The following is a 16091-nucleotide window of genomic DNA, read 5'->3' as shown; positions in this document are numbered from 1 at the left end:
ATCTGCAACTAGATAGTCTTCACCAGAAAGAGCATTATTAACTTGTTCTTAGATGGGGAGTTCAATTTAAACAAATATAATGTTTTATTTAATACATACAGAACTGAACTTGTATAAAAAACACCAACATCAGTGAGAGGTAGGACAGGTGCAAAACAAATATGGCTACAGCAAAAGAGGGGTTACTGATTCACCTCTTTCATAAACTCCAGAAGGCAGAGTTGAAGACAAGTTTTAGTCACAATTGGACAATTAGGTAAATCAGTAGAAAAAAATAGCAAATTATCATTAGAACTTAGTGTGGATGTATGAGGAATCCAGTGAAGAATAATGCGGCTTTGTGGTGTGTCCGACCCTCTTTGGGGGGGGGGGGGGGGGTGGAGGTAGATGGCAGACAAAGGCTACTGGGCTACAATTGTGGTGGTTGGTTTGGTTTTGTCTGCCATTGGTTTCATGGGGCCTGCCCTAATATGTCTCTGCAAACCAAGTACACTCTTTGTGCACTTGACTCTCAGGGTAGCGAAGGGAAAAAGATCAAAGGCTTCTGAGGGAGGTAGTGTAGGGAGGCAGAGATTCAGAAGTCAAACAGTCACACAGACACAGTAAATCACTGCCCAGGCCAGTGCTTGTAATTAAGTTTAAAAAAAAAAGAAACCAACTACAAGGTTCAGTGGTCTCATGTATGGGTTTTAAGACTAGCACTGCACCCTCTACAGTGCTCTCCACTACAATCAATGGTCTCCCCAAAGGACTGTGGTGGCTGCCCCTACAAAAATCAAGGCAAGCTTAGGCACAGGTGCAAGTTAATCAAGCGGTTGCTGCATCAGCAACATAGTTCAGTTCTAACAGTTTTGAAGCCCAAAGAGTCTCATAGATCAGGATAATTTCATACAGCAGGATTATTTTTGTGCATTTGCAACTTCACCACACTGCAGCTGCTGCAGTCTTTTGGGATTCTGCAGAGTTCCATACGGTGCATTGCTGGGTTCAAAACTTGTATTTGCAGTTCATTACTAGAATCACGCTCTGGGAGACTGGACGACCTCTCACGACAGGTCAGAGCTGTGCTTCCCTTCCTGGACAGTCTCTCCTCTTGCAGGGGTAGGCACACTCCTTCACTCTCTGAGCAGGAAGGCTGGTTGCCTAGAAACTAGCCATGCTCACAGCTTCTCCATCCAATTGTGAAATTTTAGGTGATGCACCCTCCTCTCTGGGATAATGGCTGTGATGCACACACCAGCCCTGAATTCACAGCTCTTTAAGTACTTTGAGGAGTACTTCCTTCCTTCTTCAAGAAGAACATGGCCTTGGAATCAAGTTGGGTGGTTTGGGTCCGAAATGTGTTCAACTTTTCTAGACTGGGGATGTGGAGCCACTCTCCAAGGTCCTGGGGCTGGGTTAGGGTGGTTTCCTTTTCAAATGTTATTTTCTGGCAGTTGAACATATACTGCCTTTCTGCAAGTTGATGACTCTGACAGTCCATACTGATGATACTGGCTCAAGCAGGAGTATACAAAGCATAGGCACAATGAGGTGTGCAGAACCTGCACCTGGCTGCCATCAGCCTAGGTGAAGTAAAAATCAGGAAAACATAAACAGGCAGGCCCTGCCTAGAAACGTCCCTACTTTTGACCGAATCCTCTCTCCCATCTGTTCCCAGCTGCCTAGTAAATAGCAGTGCTCAGGACATCTATTCCGCAAACCCTAGCTAAAAGGTACTCAGAATTTGTAAGAGTAGTTCTCTCCATTCTCCCTCACCTCATTGTCTTGGTCTCCATCCTACGATAACAGAAATGCAAGTACTACACTTCCATTGTCTGGTAAAGTTGTATCCCTCCTCCATTTTGTGCCATGCTAAGCCAGGGGCCACCCAAGATGGATCCTACTGGTCCCAGCAACATACTTACTCTGCACACAGTCTCATTGACCTGAGTGGGCCACAGATGCTCAATGTAAAATGGAGTTGACATGCCTGCTGAATGTAAGTGCAAAGGTTTGGGTGTCACACTGAACCAAAACATTTACCTGAGTGGGGCCAGTAGTCTGCACTCATCTCGGGTACCGAAATAAAGATCTGTTCAGGAGACGAGTGATTTGTAAAAATCAGTACACTTCACTGCCACTTCATGTCAACAGCGCTGAATGTTGACAGTGGTCCTATTTAGACAGAAAGGCTTGCATGTTGTGCCCTTTGAGGTCCCAGACTCATATCTGGACCTTGGCATTACCATGGGCAAGCCTACGCCTCAGTGCAAATGCTAGGTAAGCATTTTAGTTGGGCTGGTAAAAAGTCATCATACCATTTTTACATGCAGTTGAGTTGCTCACAGCAGGAGTGGATGACTGTATACTATGCAGGAGCAATCCAGTCCCAGCAGGCGGTTGGTGATGCATGAACAAGCAGGTAAAATAACAGCTCAATAAATTAAATCAGAAAGATAGGTAATCTTTCTGTGAAGGAAGTAGCTTTTGGAAGTAACAATCATAAGTATTGTAGGGCAAGTTTATGATGTTGGCCTTGTGATAATCAGGAGTCTTAGACCATTGGGATCACTGGGCATTGGTGACGTGTCCAGAAAGGTAGTTAAAGCATAGGTCAGATGTCAGATATTGATAATAATACCTATCCACAGGAGAGTCCTGGTCAAATCTAGGATTCTTAAGTTTAATAGTTATGTTGAGTCAGGTCGCCAAGTCATTCACTGAGTAAATACGTATCCACTTGTTCACGCAAGCAATAGGAACTACTGCATAAGGCAAGGATGCCTATGCTGCACGATATGGAGTTTGTGGCAAAAAGTAATGCCTTAGAAAGGGGAAGTGATTGTTCATTTAAAGACTTTGATATGACCTTGATTAAGATCAAGCAGGCTCTACTTTGGATCGAACTCGGTGCCTTGGGTACTTCTACATTGCTTTTATACTTCCATTATTACCTTAGGAAGTGGAATGTGTAGTTGGTCAGAGATATTCATTGTGATATTCTATGGAGAGTGTTTAATATACTGTAGTGTGTTGGCACAACTCTACAACTTGGAAATGGATGAGTTATGGAAAAGGGACATTTATTTCTCTCTGAATTTTAAAGGCCGGGAACTTTCAAAGCTTCTTCATCAGGGTTATGAGATCAGTTCCAATATAGCTTCATGCAAAACTGCAGCACTGAAACAGCCCTGCTGAAAGTGATCAATGACACCCTACGTGTCCTTGACTTGGGTGAGTCTTGTCTTCTGATTCTACTAGACCTTTCTGCAGCCTTTGACACTGTTAATCACAACACTCTCCTGAACACCTTAAAACAGACAATGGGCATGGAAAGCAAATTGCTTCATTCCTCTTGGATAGATCTCAAGTGATAAAAATACAGCATTGTCTTCAATGGCAGTAGGTCAAGGCATCCCTCAAGGATATGTCCTCGCTCCTACTCTGTTCAATCTTTATTTGGAACCTTTGGGAAATGTCTTTAGTGAATCTGGGATCCATTACCACCTCAATGCTTATGACACCCAGATCTACCTTAAGGTGTCTTCCGCGCACATCTCAATCCTCAACACTACTCTCAACTCTATCCAAAACTGGATGTTAGCTCATCAATTCATTCTGAATCCTTCCAAAACTGAATTTCTCCTTCTCTCTACCTCACTTTCTCCTCCCCCAGTTCAATCCTGGATGGATAAGCTAAATTTACTCAACAAACCTATCGTTGTCGATGGCACTAAATCTCTTGGTGTCATTCTAGACAAAAGGCTCAATCTACAGTCCCACATCCATTCCATTGCAAAGAATGCAGGTTACCAACTGCGCCTTCTCTGTGGGATTCAACGTCTCATTCCGGAGCAAGACTTAAAACCTTGGTCCAATCTCTGGTTCTTTCTAGACTGGACTATTGCAATTCTCTCCTTGCTGGCCTCCCCAAATCCCACCTTTCCCCTCTTAAATCCATACTCCATTCAGTGGCTCTTTTTGTTTTTGGGGCCAAAAGAAATGATCACATCACACCCATTCTGCTCTCTCTTCGATGGCTTCCCATTGAAGCTAGGTCATTCTACAAGATCTCCTGTATCACCCACAAAGCCCTGCACACTTCCTACCCTCGTCAGGAACTTCTAATGCAGGAGGTATAAGGATTTAGAAGGAAGGGCCTTTCGGGCACAGGCAAGCTATATGGTGACCCGCATTGAGGATGTTTTGAGGGGATTGATTTATTTCATTTTTAAGCAGGTCTATTGCACTCCAATGATTAGTAATATTTGTTTTATGAATAGCCTCTGACCTTTGAGCTTCTTTTACGTCCGCACGGTTGAGCTCGCAACCCCCAACCCCTTGGAAGGAGGTGATATTGATATACATTTTTCACTAAATCTGTAATCTGTGTGTGCACAAATGCGCCTTTTCCACTGAAAAAGTGAGAGAATGGCCTATGTTTCCTTGGCTGTGATAACCAGAAATTCTTTCTGAGAACGGCACAGTGCTCGCAGGACCCAGTGAATGCATGTCCCATTTTGCAAAGAATAGTATCATGCTGCCTGCAGCCTTTAATGTGTGATGTATGGAGGTTCCCTTGCATATCAGTCTAGTTCCTAGGGAGTGGGGTAGATGAGCATCACCACAATCCAGCAGAGTGTATTTGTTGACCTAGTTTGAAAAGTCTTTCAGAATTTCTTCCCAAAGCAGAATCTCCCAGATTTGTGGTGAGCAACTGAGTTCGTACCTGCAATCTTAGAATTAATTTTCATAGAACTAGGCTTCCATAGTCAAAAACAAACCTTCCCTTCTTCTCAAACCCGTCAGCTTTCTGTCAAGCATCCTGGACAGGACTGCTATCCTGTCCGTATCATCAAGCTTTTGTAGCTCAGATCTAGGCCTGGGCGGTAAATTCCTTTCCGCTCGGGGAATTTGGGTAATTTTGCGCTCTGCGTATAATGCGGAATAGCCAAAAATTCCGCAGAATTCTTTGCATGTTCGAGATGTTTTTCCCCGAGCACGCAAACAGCGTTCGCGAACAGGAAAAAAGCATTCGCAAACGGGCGGAACAAGCAATTCCACGTGTTCGCAGAACTTTTGCATTCTTGCAGAGATTTTTTTCCGTTTTGCGGAGCTTTGCGTAACGCGACTACGCAAATTCCGCCCAACCCATCTCAGTTCCCCGTCATTGTCTAAGCATGCTCCCTTCTTTGGATAATGAGCCCGTGACCCCCAGTTATTCGCAGCCCTCACTGCACACCCACCAGCTCCACCTCTACCCCCTTCCCTGGTCATTGCCTCCAGCAGCAGGCTCAGCAGCCATTTTGGGAGCTGGGAAACTCACATGGAATTGCTGCCTTTTAGTTTGTGTTTCGGTATCTCCTTCTATGTAGTCGGATGTCTTTGAAGCCCTTTCTGTACCAACCCTGAAGGCATCGGAGTTCTCAGTCTTATGCCAGTATGACTTTGACTTTTATTGTGTTTAATAGTGGTTTCACCAGAAGAAGAGCCAGCTACCAGCCACGTGCACGGCAAGCTCGCCACATCTGCACATGTACACATATGATACTATTTCTCATAATACCAACAGTTCAGCAAACACTGGCATTCCTATTAAAAGAAGCATGCATGTAGTTTAAACTAGTTTCTCACCATCGTGAGCATCTTGAAGTGCATTTCATCAGTGAATGTGCAGCTTACCTTAATGGGAAACATTTTGGCTATGGATAGTAATCCGGGTACTCTCATTTTCACCAACTACACACACGCTGCCAGTGCTGCTCCAAACCGTCCATGTAAATGACAAATCGGAGCATGAGATGGGATGGCAACGTCTGCACCCTTCCATGAAATACCGGTTTAAGCCGGAGAGGACATCCGAGACAAGTTAGGATTTGGTAGGTGGTGACAGGAAAGGTGCAGACCACGGGGTTGGGGGTCCATGCACCCAGTTTTCAATGTTTGTAGTGGTCAGTTCATATCTGAGCCTGCCCATGCTGCTATAGGTTCACATTTGCTTTTAGAAGATGAAAAACAGATAATATTATAGTTAGTGTACACTCTTTTTGAGAGCGTCTGGGAGACAGTCAATTTTGAATTTGGACTGTATTTCTCTATCAACTTATTAATTCTTTCTGCTGCTCCCCTTTCTAGGTATACTTGCTCTTCTTTAACAATGTTGTATATTGTGAGCAAAGATCTAAAATCGAAATACTTGCGTAGATCAGTAAAATGAGTATTTTATTTGTCAGAGATGCAAGTAAAACCCACCTGCCTACTTGGACACTCAAGATCCTAAAGTGACGTACTGAAATGTTATGACATCACAAAGGTCTTTGTCTTTTTAGGTTTTGCCTGGCGAAAGCTGCGCTCTGCGCAGCTTTTTCGCGCAGGCGAAAACCTAATGAGTACTGTGTGTGGGTTTCGGTCGGCCCTCGTCATTCATTGGCTGGCTCCATAAATGGAGCCTAGCCATTGGATGAGGGGCCTGTCCGTCAATGCCGGACCAGACATGGGGGCGTTCCCGAGATTCTTTGGCTTTTGCCGACGTCACGCGACGTCAGGCGAAAGCCGGGAACGCCCCCGAATCTGTTCCGGCATTGCCGGCACTTCTGCGTCTCTCCTCCCCCGTTTCCCGCCCCGTGACTGGCCGGCCGGCCAATCCTAGCGCGGCCGGCCGGAAGTGCCCGCCCCCCGCAGCCCGGGGGAAGAAGGAAGACGGCAAGAAGTATGGCGGCGCCCGCGGGGCTCCCGTGGCCTGGAGGGAACCCCGGGAGATGCGGAGGACGTTGCCGGTCTCCCATGCCGAAGAGGGAGACCGGAGAAGTGCCAGGGAGATTGCCGCCGTCGACGTTGCCGGTCTCCCATGCCGAAGAGGGAGACCGGAGAAGTGCCGCCGTCGCAAGGCGCAGGTGAGTCGATTTGTTTTTTTATTTGGAGATTCTCCCAGTAGGCCGCTAAGCTTGCTTACGGGCCCCTCTCAGGTCGCGGAGAAACACTATGCTAGCGTGGGTCACTGACACTCTGGGCCCAGACTGTCGGTTCCGCTCTTGTCCCTCAGCCCTGGGGTAGTTGTCCTGAGTTTGTCTTGCTGCTGTCCCACTCTACTCTGTAGCGCTGGCAAACCCCCATCAGGCTGGATCAAGGGTCGGGCCCGTAGTCTAATCTGGCGCTGCGTCTGTGGCTGTTTGCGGGAACCTGAGAGTAGATGTTGGCCCCGTAGGTGGTGCAGGTACTTCCCTGACCGCCGATCCGCGGTCCGGCTCGCTGCCACCCGGTGCGTGCCCCTCTGCCCCCTCACCTGCTTCACTGTCGTTGGCACCGGGGCTGCTCTACCGCATGTACCCAGCAGGAGTACCCAGGCAGGTGCAGGCTCTTGGTGACCGGAGTGGCGTAGGCTGCGCCGGTCTCCCTGGTAGTGCGACGCGGCTTCAGGTCACGCGACATCCGAGGTCTCGAAGTCGCCGCCCACGCTGTCAGCCCGGCCTCAGGGCTCGCCGCGGGAGGAGGCAACGTACTTTATCTTATTATGTTTGCATTTTTTTTTAAATTTCCATATGCATGATTTTCCAACAGTATTTAATTTGCATTAACTCGTCCTACGCCTAGCCTCGTCAAGGCAAGTCATGCTCCCTGTCGTTCCCTGGTGGTGGTAAAGTGCGTCGACTGCCATCGGCAGGGGTGTGAAGAGGCTGAGCCACCTATGGGGCCCCCTGATGCTTAGGAACAGCTGCGCCCAGGATGAGGCCCGGGTGTCACCCCCCGCTCCCCCTCACCTCGAGGTGCGGATTAACGGGTGTGGAGGGGTTATTTTGGAGTGGTGTGCCCGGGCTGTGCCCCTGGGGGAGGGGAATTCCTCGCCCTCCAGGCCCGGCTATATCGGAAGCCCGCATTGCACAGTTGTTCATTCTGGTGTGGGGCGGCGGATACTCGATCCCTCCCCCGCGCACCAGCCGGTCTCCTTTATCACACATCTGTCTCCAGGTACACTTTGAACCCTCGTGAGAACCCTGCAGACTGCACATACTTTAAAAGGAGGGCTCTTTAACTTGTATACATTCCCACGTAACCCCGACAGCTGGTCTGCTCTACATTCCACTGGCAGCATGGGAGGGAAGAGCCTGGAAGTGGCTCCTATGGACACGGCTTTCCCTGGGCTTGCACCCCCACCCTCCGTCACATGTGTGTGAACCTTGCCTCTGCATAACAAGCTGCCATGGAAACGAAACAAGGATCCCTCCTTGCCTATTGCTGCACATATATAGGGCGTATGGACCCCGTGCAATATTCTCTCTCGGGTGTGCCTTCCCCGTAGCCGATGTCCCACCTAAACTGTTTTCCATCCCATGCACAACATCACGGAGTGGTGCCTCACTTACCACCTCCCACACAGGCGGATTCCAGGTCAGTGGCGTAATGCAGGCCCCCTGTAGTCCCTGCAGTGCAGAGAGGCCTTCAACCGTTGAGGGGGGCCCTAATCCTTCAGAGGGTCACCATTCAGCCCAAAGAAAATGAATATATGTGAGACATGGGAGATGCAGGGCCTCCCATCACATTTTGCAGGAGAGGCCCCATCTTTTTACCCTTACACCACTGTTCCAGGTCAATGCATGCGCAGCTCTTCAAATCAAATGTTCTTTTGCATCTTTGGATTTATAACAGGATCAACAGGATCACAAGTCCCAGGATGCAATTAAAAGAACTGGGCTGGATGAACTACTCACGCATGGAATTAAGAAACTTACATTCGGCCCCTCAGAACAGATGTGCAACACATTTATCAACTCGACTTCGCTAGCCCGCTACAATACAGTCTGCCTCATACATGTTCAAGTTTTCACCAATAGGGTTGAAATTCAGGCTTCCGGACTCAGAGATTTCAAGTTTCCCAGGCCCATGCATAAGTAGATCATTCAGTCTAGGGTTTCTCTTTGCCATCGGGTCCTTGATAGCTCTTTGTAAAATTGGCACTACAAGTCCCAGAATGCAAAGAAAAATACTTGGCAGAGTGAGCTATTCAAGCATGGACTTGCCAATCTTGAGAGGTCTGTGTGGCCGAACTGTTTGATTCTGACCAATTTACCCAATTTTACTTAGCATCTGGTCTAAACTCTTCTAAAAGAAATGGCTTTGCTATGTGGGCAAAAACAACTAGACGGTTCCAGAGTAAAACAATTGCATCTACCTCCACACAGTGCCGAAAATCTAAGATTCCCTAGTTAGTCAGGGAAGACATAGGCTTCCTTGTATTTTGCGATTCATCTTATTTTTTATGGAAAATGTATGCTGATGAATGCCCAAGTAGTTCACCTCATCCTGATTTTGACTCTAGCAAGAAGACATGTGCCTCAATAGCATCATGTATTAAAAAAAATAACATGAATACAAATACTTGCTTTGGGTCAGCCCTCTTCATCCACTGTCTGTTCAACTGCCATTCACATTTTGATTCCACCCACTGCCGCACAGTGGGTCAGCCCATTTGAGCCACTGGCTCTCTCACACTATGCGTGATGGTGTATTATTATCCCAGTCACATCTGCCTAAAAAAAGTGTGCCTCAGTGCCAAGATATTGCAATGGGGGAGGGGCAGAAGTTAAGCCCATCAGTGCTGAAGCAGAGTCCACAGCTCGAATGATTGACTGGTCAGGTGTGGTTGTCAGTGAGATGATTAGAGGGGGAGGCAGATGTCTAGATATGCAGAGAGAGTACTTTGAATTCTTATTTCAGAAGATGTGGCTCTGCAACCCAGGGGGAAACACGTGCTTTCTCACTAAAGTCGCCCCCTTTCATAATTTTTCTTACTATGTGAATCCTGTAGCATGGTGAACATGAGGTGTAGGCTTTTAATTGGCCAACAGGGAGTGCAGATAGACGTGGAAAAAGAAACCAATTTAAAACAGGATGCACTTAGCATAGTGACTGTTACATCAAACGGGGCCTGTGGTTGAAAACGGAAGTATCCTTGGGGTAGCCGTGTTTCATGGTCTTATAATGACATCGAGGTTTCCCGAAGTCTGACTGATTTCACAAGAAAACCGAAATGCCGTTTCCCAACCTGCCCTCTCCCAGCCTGTCCCCTCCCTGCCCTCTCCCAGCCTGCCCTCTCCCAGCCCTCTCCCAGACTGCCCTCTCCCAGCCTGTCCCCTCCCTGCCCTCTCCCAGCCTGTCCTCTCCCTGCCTGTTGTTGTGTCCCGGCGGCAGCAGGCAGGAGCGTGCACTGCGTCCCCGAAGTAACAGCCCTAAAGGAAGCAAGAAGTACGTCCCCCTCCCACCAATCCCTGTTAGGTAGTGGAAACTGTCCAAACTGGGGTGCAGACAGCCCCTCTCACCTTTTGGCCTGGTACCACTGCACCAGCCGCACTACTTCCCTACTGACCGTTCTCCACTTAAGCCCCGTCTAAATTACAATTCCTGCTTGTGACCCTTTTGCCTGCTTGTACTTGTTTTCATGACCCTGTTGCCTGCTTGTGCCTCCGTGTGCCCCTGTTGCCTGCTTGTGCCTCCGTGTGCCCCTGTTGCCTGCTTGTGCCTCTGTGTGCCCCTGTTGCCTGCTTGTGCCTCCGTTTTCGTGCCCCTGTCGCCTGCTTGTGCCTCAGTTTTCGTGCCCCTGTTGCCTGCTTGTGCCTCAGTTTTTGTGGCCCTGTTGCCTGCTTGTGCCTCCGTGTGTCCCTGTTGCCTGGTTGTGCCTCCGTGTGCCCCTGTTGCCTGCTTGTGCCTCCGTGTGCCCCTGTTGCCTGCTTGTGCCTCCGTGTGCCCCTGTTGCCTGCTTGTGCCTCCGTGTGCCCCTGTTGCCTGCTTTTGCTGTGTGGGTGTGTGTGGAAGGCTCTGTGTGGGTGTGTGTGGAGGGCTCTGTGTGGCTGTGTGTGTGGGAAGCTTTGTGTGGCTGTGTGTGTGGGAAGCTTTGTGTGGCTGTGTGTGTGGGAAGCTTTGTGTGGCTGTGTGTGTGGGAAGCTCTGTGTGGCTGTGTGTGGGGGGGCTCTGTGTGGCTGTGTGTGGGGGGGAGGGCTCTGTGTGGCTGTGTGTGTGGGGCTCTGTGTGGGTGTGTGTGGGGGGGGCTCTGTGTGTGTCATTTGCGAGAGATAAAGCTAGTGGCATTGTAAATGACAATGCCATTTATTTATGCTAAAAAAAACATAAATAAAAATAATGTCAAGAGCAATGCCAATAGCTCTAACTTTAACAAAGGCAAAACCATTGCATTGTAAATGCTTGTTTTCATGAAGACTCCAGTCACGAGAGCTAGCGCGAGCCTCTCTCATTAAGAGCGCACAATCTAGCAAGTTAAACTCAGAAAGCTTTTCACATAGACTAGCAATAAACAAACATTGTCTCTCGAATGAGAGCAGCTCTGTGTCCCTGAAAAGTTAAATAAAATATGATACATCTCCTTTCTTTTTTTTGTAAACCGATTTTTTTTCCTTCAAACTTCAGCACATCAGGTTTATTGACCCAGTCAAGTCGGCGTTACAAGTGTTCAATCTTCGCATCTATAGATCTGAATCTTGCAATATGACAATCTCAGAACCAATTCAAAACACTAAACTGTTCACCTCCTTCCCCATGTGAGTCAGTGTTGTGTGTTGTGTGAGGTGTATTAATTGGCTTCTTGCTATATGTGGCAGATCTCAGTGTCCTACTCGGGTGAGGGCTAAGGCAATCATAGACCGATTTAATAGCCCAGTGGGTTTGGTTTGGAAAGGTCTATGTAGCAGGTCTCACCCGTAGGGGTGTGCACCCTCCAGGAAGTGCTCATATGGATCTCACAGGGGTTTTATTTCGGGGGTTTCTGGGCCAGGGTGTAACAAGTCATCCAGTAGGGTTCCCCATCCCCCTCATAACCTCTCCCAGCAATATCCTTCCCTCGCATCCTGCCCACTTCAGCAGTTCTCTCCTCCATGTATTCAATATAGTACCTCCCGATTCTTTCCAATTTCTGACTATCTCGCACTTGGCAAGGATGGACGCTAGTGCCAGGAATTTGCTGGTGACGTTAGTCTTGGGTGTGTGGGGGAAACATCCCAGTAGGCAATGGGCTGGGGGGTGTGGGACCTCTCTCAATAGCCTCTTCTACTACGTACAAGACTCCCTCCCAAAACATGTGCAGTCTTGAGCAGGTCCAGAACATATGAAGGATATTTACCTTTCCTCCCTGCAGCGAGGGCAGGCCACCTAGTCAACCTGGAAATATCAGCTTATGCACTCTGGAGTCAGGTAGGATCTGTGCAGGACATAGTAATTAATACGTTTAAAGAGCATGTTTCTAAACACCCTGGGTATCCCAGCTAGTACATTATCAAAGTCCTTCGCTGGAATCTGGATGGCTAGACGTGCTTCCTACTGAGATCGTAGTTTTTCCAACAGGAGTTCCTGATCTGCATGTAGCGCTTTGTACCATTTAAAAAATCTGCTGTGGCAGGTGCTACGTAGCTCCCACATGCCAGTGTTTGCATATTGCTGTCGTGAGCGCTCTGTGCAATAAGAAATGCTTGTAGGGTAGGTCAAACTCTGTGCGGAACTCCTCGAATGAGAGCAGCTCTGTGTCCCTGAAAAGATCCCTATTTTTGTCATCCCAGCTTCCCCCCAAACATCCAGATCTCGCCATTTGCCCCCAAGAGGAAGTGCTCTCAGCAGGTCTAGAGGTATTTCAGGGATATATGGGACCTTAGCCCGCATTTTTTGCAAACCTCAACAACAGCATTACGCTTGCACCTTAAATTTGTGTCAGCATGCCTACTCAAAGGATCACCCACAAGAGATAAGTAATGGTGGTGCAGCGGAGTGGTTTGTGAGTTTCTCAGATAGACCGGCCCCCATCCAGCTTATTTGAGAAGAGGTAAAGTGCATTGCATAGTACAGTGTCCCAAATGTATCTCGGGGGTTTTGAAGGAGAGGTAGCACCGCATGCAAAGTCATATCTCCCCCCCCTCCTGTTACCAGTGAACCAAGTGTCTCATATGATGTCTGCTGTTCTCTGTGTTACTTTGGGCATCTCCAGGCTCGAGCTCTCAGAGGCATTGGATTCAGGATCCGATTCAGTCTAGGGTGAGGGAACTCCGTTTGAGTGCCTCCTGGCATGCTTGCTTCCCACCCAGTTGGGCCATGACTTCCATCACCTTTCATCGCCCTAGTTGTGCTTCAGCTTGAGAGGTCGCAGCCGAACTCTGCAGCGGCTGCTTGCGTTGGGAGCCTGGTTGTTGTTGTTTCTCTCTTCCTTTTACCTGTGTCTGATTTTGGTCCTATGTTCTTCCAGCCAATCCCACACTTCTTGTGGGGAGTGAAAAAACCGTGCACCACTTAAGGGGTCCTCTTTTTGTTGCAGTCTGTCTACCTTTAGTGCTATTAGGGACCCTGAGGTGTCTCTGCTTTATAGAACTCAGTGGTTTCTGTCATCACCCACTCCTTGAAAGCCGTGCTGAGAACACAAATTTTAATATTTTCAGATTTGTTTTTAAGTGTAGTTGGTATCGCAGTAACTGTTTTGCCATTTTCTTTTCTTTAAGGCTTTTAAATCGCGGATGAGCAACATTCCGACAATCAAGAAGTTCCTGTCTGGGGGTCAAAGGAAGCCACGAACTACAGCAGAATTTGTGAAGGTTGTGAAAGCAATCTATCAATTTGATTGAAAAATGGAATATGGTTTATAACTAGAGTGGTTTATTTTCCAACGCACTGTCAGGTGGCTGACAAAAGTAGCCTTTCTTTTACTTTGTAATTTCGATTTTAAATAGCTCACTCCTGCCATTACTATTGCTTCTACTGGAGCCAGAGTCTGGTTAAATGTAAGTACTATAGTTCGAACAACTATCCAGGCTAACCCTCACTCGGTCAGGCCGACGGACTGTGCCTGTTTTGGCGAATAGAAAAATCTAATCACTTTAACAATCTTATCATTAATCAATATTAAATGTGAATCAATAAAAGAATTTTCAGAAGTTTTAAAGGCTTCATCATTTCAAATCTTTTGTAGTTGAATTTTTATTAAATCAGGTTTATTCATTAATCAGTATTTCAACTCAGGTAAGTTGCAAGACACAATACATAAATCATTAACCCCTTCGACGCTGATGACGAGCTCAGCTCGTCATCAGCCACGGGTGGCGTGTGCTGATGACGAGCTGAGCTAGTCATGTAACGCGGAAAAGGGAAAACAGCCGCACAGCGCAAAAATCACTGCAGCAGCGATGCGGTTAATAATCATGTCCCTTAAAGGAAAGAATCCCTATCCTAAATGTTAATGAAAGAAGTCCGCTAAAGCCATTGAAGAGTTCTTCAATGAGACAGTGACAGCAAGCATAAAGCTTTCACAGATTCAAATCAATAACGCAAAACATTGTCAAAGCAGAACCTCCCTTAACCGCATCGCTGCTGCAGTGATTTTTGCGCTGTGCGGCTTTTTTCGCAAAACCGCGTTACATGACGAGCTCAGCTCGTCATCAGCACACGCCACCCGTGGCTGATGACGAGCTGAGCTCGTCATCAGCATCGAAGGGGTTAAAGAGATGTTCAAAAGTTCAGTAGCGTCTCTGCGCAATATAGCAGAGGGTCTGGGGCAAAAAGGAGAGGTTCTCAATCAAAGCTCTGCTGACCAAAGCCTGCGAGTGAGACCCAGCATGAGAGGTTTGCATAGGAGAGAAGTCTGGTAGGTGGAGCGAGGAGAGCAGTAGGAGAGATTAGGAACACACACTTATAGACAACACATTTTGTTATTTACAGCAACTACTGCATCTTCCGTCCAAACATCGTCTGAGATTTTCATGGGAACCAGATTACTCCTCACCGTCTTGTCGTGAAAACAATGATCAACTAAATTAGCTTAAATTGTTGCTACTAATATCGAACAGGGTTCAGCTCTGCTTACGGCTGAGCTTTCCCACAAATGCTAGACTATCCTTTACACGAAAGTAAGTTATGCAGAAGTTGAAACACCTAGGAAAAAATATAAACATTTTAAGAAGGACTTGCGCTAAAAGGAAAAAAACGAATTTGTTCAAGGTGTCAACATTCCGCATTTTGCTGATTCATTATATAAGGTTCCACAGTTTCTGTCTTAAACTATATTCTAATCATCTCTACCAATGAGTTTTTAATAAAACAGCAACATTTCTACAAAATATGTTCTAAAATGTTGATCTTTTTATGAAATGGCATCTTTCAGTGAGGGTCAAAGAAAACATTTTTGTTATCTTCATTGTACATGAGCTCATTTTCACAAAAGAAATGTCTCTCTCGCAACACTTCGAAATGAACAACTTATTTATTATTTTTTTTTTAAGTTTTAGATAGCGCGAACAAGACCCAGATGGGTATCAGAGCGCTTCACAATTTTGAGTGTTGTAAATAAGAAAGGGATTTAAACCAAAGTCATTTTAGAGTGCATGCAAGGAACAGTGACAGAGGGGGTATTAAAGGACCTCACATTTAAATAATACAAAGCATGCTGGGAGAAGACCACACACAACTTTTGGGAGTATAACCGAACAACTCTGGACTTCATTAGTGATGGTCTAAATAGTAGTTATCCCGACGGCAGTGAGCGACACAAATAAGACATGTTGTATTAAGGCAAGAACTTGTTCATAAGGATTATTTTCACTTCCTTTTCGAAAGAAGCCGTTGACGAGATTCTACGGACTTCCGGTGGGAGAGAGTTCCAGATCTTCGGGCCGAGCCTGAGAAAGCTCTGTGCCTCATTCTCTTTTTGCAGAAAATCTGTGATTTCAAGAGGAGAGAGTTTGCAATTCTTGATGATGTACCCCCTCCTGATTGTTCTAGCTTCTACCCCCTTCTGATTGTTCTAGCTTTTGCGCCAAGTAGCGAGGGTATTGAAATGGATGGTTTTGAGTCATGCAGGTGATCTTTTGTTGTATTCTTCCTTCAAGTGGCAGCTAATTTAGGGATGATGGGGAAATGTGAGCATTTCTCTTTGTACCCGTAAGCAATCTAGCTGCGGCATTCAGGAAAGCCCTTAGTGGGGCCAAGGTATATTTGGGGAGGCCACAGAGCGTAGCACTGACATAGTCCAGCCTCGGCAAAACAAGTGCTTGAACCACCTGCTTAGTCATCTTGTGGGAGGAATGGTATGAGATTCTGGAGTATCCTCATCTGGTGGTTAGCACCCTTGTAAG

At 47.0% G+C, this 16091-nt stretch overlaps 1 protein-coding gene across 2 annotated transcripts in view; it reads left to right on the top strand.

Annotated features, from left to right (window-relative positions):
- The window catches only part of LOC147707395 (glutathione S-transferase-like), a 294115-nt gene extending 280209 nt beyond the window's left edge, over positions 1 to 13906 (top strand). For both annotated transcript variants that reach the window (XM_086926422.1, XM_086926423.1), the window contains exon 7: positions 13467 to 13906. In XM_086926422.1, coding sequence (XP_086782548.1) covers positions 13467 to 13589 — 123 coding nt within the window. In that variant the 3' untranslated portion in view covers positions 13590 to 13906. The remainder of the gene's footprint in view (positions 1 to 13466) is intronic.
- The last annotated feature ends 2185 nt before the right edge of the window (positions 13907 to 16091 follow it).

Source organism: Lissotriton vulgaris, chromosome 6 (assembly GCF_964263255.1).
Source record: "Lissotriton vulgaris chromosome 6, aLisVul1.2, whole genome shotgun sequence".
In the NCBI taxonomy this organism is placed as follows: domain Eukaryota; kingdom Metazoa; phylum Chordata; class Amphibia; order Caudata; family Salamandridae; genus Lissotriton; species Lissotriton vulgaris.
The sequence above is the reverse complement of the archived record's forward strand: the minus strand, read 5'-3'. Positions and strand labels throughout refer to the sequence as shown.